The 6,820-nt window shown below is 33.6% G+C and overlaps 1 protein-coding gene across 1 annotated transcript; it reads left to right on the forward strand.

Moving 5' to 3' along the window:
* Positions 1-268: 268 nt before the first annotated feature.
* LOC105789139 (heat stress transcription factor B-2b) lies at positions 269-2,273 on the forward strand. Its single transcript, XM_012616385.2, has 3 exons — positions 269-466; positions 744-1,099; positions 1,175-2,273. Exons 2-3 carry the CDS (start codon positions 839-841, stop codon positions 1,844-1,846), a joined length of 933 nt encoding a protein of 310 aa, XP_012471839.1. The 5' UTR covers positions 269-466; positions 744-838; the 3' UTR covers positions 1,847-2,273.
* The last annotated feature ends 4,547 nt before the right edge of the window (positions 2,274-6,820 follow it).

Raw genomic sequence — 6,820 nt, forward strand, 5'->3', positions numbered from 1 at the left:
TTAATAAAAAGTACGATTAAAAGTAGAAAGAGTAAATTGTAAATATGCCAAACATACAGGGACCGATGACAAAATTAGACCATTTAAAATTCTTTTACCGAATAATCATCAAAAGGAAAGGACGGAGTTTCTAGAAGACGCACCCGTAACCTCAGTGTCCATCTGGGTCCCACGTACTTTGACCTTTTCTTTAATTTTCTATATTTTCCCTTTTTAATTTAATATTTTATTAATTATTATCCTTTCTTTCTCGATTTCCTTTTCCACTTTCTTCCCCTTATATCATTTACTCCAAATCCCAGAATCTTCTAGAAATAATAAAAACCTAACCTTACGTTCTGCAACGGTGCTGTCGCCGTCTTTCACTCTCTTACGGTGTTGAAACCCTTTTGGATTCAACGATCTTATCGCATGACGGACCTGGTTTCTTGTTTGGTTACTGAGAAAATTTTCGTTGCCTTTTAAGGTACGGAATTTATTTGAACAATTTTGAGTTTTTTTAATGTAATTTGTTCTCTATGCTTATGTATGGATGTTTATAATATTTGTTCATAACGAAAGCAAGAAATCTTTTAATATTATTCTGAAACCGTCTCCGTTTCTGTGCTTTTGAATGATCTATATAAGATTTGATGTTGAATTTGGTAAACTTAAAAAGATGTTTTCAGCTCTATGCATCGAAGATATTTTTTTGTTTCATTTGTTTATATTCTTTTTCTAACACTCTCTCGGCTGCCAATCAGAGCGTTATTATTCTTTCGCTTACGTTTGATGTAAAGGAACGCCAAAGTGATCTGTCTCCCTCTCTCTAGAGAGTTCGGATCTAGAAACGAACCGTATGGCACCATTGCCGGCCGATCAACCCTGCGAATCTCATGCCAGCGGTGCTGTGGCTGACTCACAACGGTCTTTACCTACTCCGTTCCTTTCTAAAACCTATCAGCTCGTCGATAATCCATCCGTCGATGATTTGATTTCATGGAACGACGACGGATCAACTTTCATAGTTTGGCGCCCAGCTGAGTTTGCTCGTGATTTGCTCCCTAAGTACTTCAAACATAACAATTTCTCTAGCTTCGTTCGTCAACTCAATACATATGTAAGTGTTTAAAAATCTGAACGTGATAGTACTAATAGTTATTTTTAATTCAACTTAAATTTTAATTTTTCTTAGGGATTTAGGAAGGTAGTGCCTGATAGATGGGAGTTCGCTAACGATTGTTTCAAAAGAGGTGAAAAAGGACTTCTCCGAGACATACAGCGCCGGAAAATAACTCATAATGCTTCTGGGATGACCATCGCGGCGGTTGCTTGTAAGCCATCGCCGTCGAATTCGAGCGATGAGCAGGTTATTTCATCGAACTCGCCTCCTGTTGCTACCGTTTTGAATCGGACCACGAGCTGCACGACAACGGCGGAGCTTTTGGAGGAAAACGAGAGGCTTAGAAAAGAAAACATGCAGCTTAACCATGAGTTAACTCAGTTGAAGAGGCTGTATAACAATATTGTAATTTTGATGACTAATTATGCTTCCGGTCAAGTGGAGAACCGTTCAAACTTGGCTGAAGGGAAGGCATTGGATCTTTTGCCAGCGAGGACGAGGGACGGTGGTGGTTCGAAGCCTGTCCCAGCGGAGACGGAGGAGGAAGCAGCGGAGGATTTGAGGCCGAAGTTGTTTGGAGTTTCAATAGGGATGAAGCGCGTGAGGAGAGAAGGTGAGGAAGAGGAAGGGGTGATGGATGAGGAGCAGCAGCAGGAGATTAAGCCTGGATCTGACATTAAATCAGAGCCGTTGGATGGCAACAATGATAATCAGGACTCCACGTGGCTGGGGCTTGGCAAATGATCGAATGAGATTTGTTGTTATTATTTATTTGATTTTCTTTTAATCAGTGGATGGCTATGTTGATGATGAGAATCGTAAAGGAACGCGCCAACGTGGTCCCTATCGAGCATGTTTCGAAGAATCACGTGTTGGGGAATCAGACACGTGGCGCCATATGAAATACTTGTTCTGGATGCTTCTAGAATGTAAAGCCCACAGACGACAGAACATGTAAAATGGAGTAAACATGGGCAAAATTGCCCAAACGGAATGGGGCATTCGAAGACGGGCCTCCATTTCAAATCGCAGTAGTTGGCTATTTATTCATCTTGTTATTGTATTACACAGGGTTAAAGCTGATTGAAGAAAATTAACAGTTGTTGCTTAGGAGCCTTACCAATGATGGGATTTTTGGATTAAACTACCTATACTAAGATTGTTTTATTTAGATTATGTAGATTTTATCTAAGCACCCAAGTGGCGATGGATTGACCCCTCCAAAGTCGGCATCAACGCAACATTCTAAGGATGGATCCTCTTTCTAAAGTTATTTTTCGGATCGATCTCATTTGTGTTACAAGGTTGTTTGAACTCGTGCTTTTATGGCTTTAAATGACCTTTTTTTCGTCTGTGAATCAATACACATAACTAAGAGATATCTAAACAGTTAGATTATAGTTAAACTAAGTTCGAATTCTGGGAGGGCATTATCTCAATATCACCTCTACCTTGAATTATACTCGGATAGTAAATCATATGAAGACATCTATGATTTATACCAACATATAATAAAGAGATACCCAAATGTTCAAGCAAGCAAATTAAAAAGAAAATCTCTTAATTCTTTATTTCTTTCCTCTCTTCTTGTACATAGTGTATTGTATTTTTTAGAGTTTAGTTTTGCAAACGCCATTTGTTTGCTCAAATTTCTTATTGTATTAAAGAGTGAACTTAAGATTTTTAAATAAAAAGCTTAGAGGAATTTGTTCTGTTTTAGCCTTGAAAAATTAGGGAAAGCGATTTTTATATTAATCGTAAAAGATAGATATTGTAAAGGCTACCCTATTCTTCAAAGGTAGCAATTCAAAGTAGTGAGTGAGAAAAGTCTTAGGTAAGTTGAGCTAAGATAATGAAGGTAAACAGTTGAAGCCGAATCACTATAAATCGATTATGTCATTTTAAAAAAACTTCTCTAAGGAGTGTTCGAAAAGTACATATTTACAGGCTCATACACGTCTTAAGAGTACTCAAGAGGCTAAACTTTGATGGATAAGGTCAACACATATCTAAAGAAGCTTAAACTGTCTCAAAATCCCCAACCCTTAAAACTTTGAAAACAAATGAAAGACTATTAACTAAAGGCATAAAAAATTCTTCCATGGCCAAAAGAAACACCAAAAAAGCCTAAACAATAACCAGATGAATCCAAATGGGCTTGAATTTTAAAAGGAGTACTCCTCCAACACTTAAAACTCTTCTAAGCTTATTAACACCTTCCATTTATGTTTATCTACTAGATCCATAAGAAAACCCGTCGCAAGCAGTATCTTTGATGAATTTAAGTTAATAAATTTTACTCTATCCATGCATATATCATCTTTCAATTGTAAAGGGATTGAGCCTAGATCATCTCTATCGTTATCCTTATTTCTTGATAGAATTATTTGATACACGACCTATTGATGGGTCTTTTCAAACTTCGAGAACTGTTTGTTTTTATTTTTTTAAAGTTTTTTTTAATATCTTATGTTTCACCAAGTTTTTTTAGTTTTCTTGTGCTTGGTGGTGGTTGTTATGTCTTTAATGTTTGTTGGAATTTAGTTAGGTTGCACCTATTAAATGAGCATTAATAATGAGAAAGATTAAAATATGTAAATTGATATTTAAAATTTAATTTGTTGTAATTATACATAATAAAATAAATAAATACATTAATTTATTTTTATATTGAAGAAATATAATTTCAAGTGTATGTAATATATAAACATAAAATGACGCTATATCAATAATTATGTTAATACTTTGTGAAAATTGAGTCAAATCAAAATATTATGTATAAAATTACACAAAATCAAAATTTATATACAAAGTTACACATCAGACCAAATTTCATGCATAATTTTAAGATTTATCTGACCGAAATTTTAAAATAATAGAAAAAAACCATGAATTAATTAATACTAGTGAAAATAAACCAAAACATGTTTTCCACATCACATTAGGGTCTTGGTCTTTGTATGAATCAAATACCATATCTCTTTGCTCACAAAAGAAAGGGCAAAAGAAGTCCAGTTGGGTGCAAATGCTTTCCTCTTTTAGCTTTTCTCAAAATTATCAAAAAGTCAAATCACATATTATCGCTGATTGGATTATTATGTGTATTGCTATTAATGTAGAATATAAGTTCAAGTGAGGTAAAACGCATTATCTTCTTATTAATGTAGAATATACCTTTCTCTTTACATCGGTCTAAAACTTGTATTACCTTTTCTAGATGATCAATTTTAGATTTATTACTAAAAATGATAATATCATCTATATAAACTTCACAAAATGATTCTAATCCTGTAAGATTATTATTCATAAAATCTTGAAACAAACCTGGGGATTGCTTTAATCCCACTGGGATAGTATTCCACTCATAATATTTTTGTGGTGAAAATGAGAAGGCTGTAAAAGGTTTACTTTCCTAATCTAACCTTAATTGCCAGTAGACAGATTTTACATCTAAGGATGAAAACCATTTCATTTGTAACACTCTTAACCCGTATCCATCGTCAGAATAGGGTTATAGAGTATTACCAAAGTTTACTAATTAATTTTCAGACTTTTTATTTCATCAAGCATTCATATTTATAACCAATCAAAATCAAAACATTAATTAGCCAACGTTAATCACAAAACATTAATTAGCCAAGGTTAACCAATTTAACTTATACATGTCATTATAACCAGAGTCAAATCATCCAAACTTATTGATAGAACCAACGGATAATGTAATATATCTCCAGCAAGCTTCCAATCCAATCGAGCTTCCGATAATCATTTCAAAACATCTAATAATTATACATATTACCAACAATAATTCAATTCCAATAATAAAACACACATATATATAATATTCATTACCAAATAGCATTCACTTCAATTAAAATTATACAAAATATAATTCATACGAACTTAACAAAGCTAAATTACGTAAATACCAAAATTAGGGGACATTTTGAAAAAAATTCTATTTTCTCAATTTCCACTCAATCATGATCTAAATTATTATTTCATTTAATTTACTAATTTAAATAATAAAACAATTCATTTCATGCAATTTGTTCACTTTTTGACATTTTACAAATTTACCCTTAAAGTTTCACATTTGTTCAATTTAATCTCGAACCTAAAACATGTAAATTGGTCATTTTTAATGAAAACTCATGCTAGTTGAATAATCATATATTTTCCTCCTCCTCCTCTCCATTCCACATCCTTAATGTATATAATATGCTTATAGGTAACATTATCTATAATTTCACCATTTACTTATATATTCATTCAAAGCCGTCCACTTGAGTCATAGTCACTAAATTATTTATATCTTGAGAAACAGAATCCAAATTTAGATCCGTTAATTTTCTATGAAACTAGACTCACATATCTTCTTACCATAAAATTTTTAGAATTTTTGGTTTAGCCAATAAGTACAGTTTATTCTTTAAAGTCATCCATGTTCTGCTGTCTGACAGTTCCAACCCTTCTTCACTAAAAATTAATTACCTCCTCGTACAGAATTCGAATGATGTTACCATTTGTTTCTATTGAAAATAGACTCATTAAGGATTTAAAAATATAAATTTAAGCCTCTAATTATTTTTCTCCAATTTTTGATGATTTTCCAAAGTCAGTACAGGGGAACCCGAAATCATTCTGACCTTATCTCACAAAACCTATTATATCTCATAATTTACAATTCCATTGCTTACATAGTTTCTTCTATGAGAAACTAGACTTAATAAGCTTTAATTTCATATTTTTTTCATCCTCTAATTCAATTTATACGATTTTTGTTAGATTTTCAAAGTCAGACTACTGCTGCTGTCTCAAAACTGTTTTAGTGTAAAATGTTGATAACTAAATTTATAACACTTTCCTTCCCAGGGATTCAAATTGCGGTCCGCTACCGAAATAGCGGCCGTTATATAGCGGTAGCGGCGCCGTCCGAAACCGCAATTGCTGAAAATAGCGGTGTGAAGCGGATTCACTCCGATAGCGGTGGATCACGGCCGTAATTTAACGGGTAACGGCCAATTGCGGCAATAACGGGCCGCTATTCCCGTTATTTTCCGTTAACAGCAAACTAAAAAAAAATCATCTCCTCTAACAAAAATCAACAGAAACACTAAAACAACAGCAAGAAGCAATCAAAGTCCAAAGATTCAAAACTCAACAAAGAATAGAAAATATAAAATCCTATTTCTCATACCCATGGATCATGAATATTGAATACCTCAACAAAACAAGCAAAAAAAGCGGTACAAAGAAAAGTTTCAATAAAGAAAACTTAGGATCGCCATTAGGAACGAAGATGAGAAATGGGTAGCGAGAGCACTTAGCGATGAGCAGAGATCTGGCGAACAAAAAAGGGAAAAAAAGTTGGTTGAGTAATAGTGAAAGAGGAAAAGAAAATGAAAAGCCGTCGGGGTTGAGTGGGTTTGCTATCGGGCGTCTTGGCGTGGATTAGGAGGCGGCATGGCGGAAAATTTGTGTGAAAAAGCAAAAAAGAAAGGCGGCCATTGCCCATTGGTGAAAAAGGTTGAATTTGGTGAAAACACTATTCCTATTTTGTTTGTCTCTGAATCTAGCAATTTGAGAAGTTAGGGATTTCTAATAACAAGGAAAGGTTTGAAATGTAGAATGAGGTAACTGTTTCATTTCCTTTATATGTTATTAGATTTATAATTTTAGTTTATATGTTATTTTTAATTAATATTGTAATTATGA

Source organism: Gossypium raimondii, chromosome 2 (assembly GCF_025698545.1).
Source record: "Gossypium raimondii isolate GPD5lz chromosome 2, ASM2569854v1, whole genome shotgun sequence".
Taxonomy (NCBI): Eukaryota; Viridiplantae; Streptophyta; class Magnoliopsida; order Malvales; family Malvaceae; genus Gossypium; species Gossypium raimondii.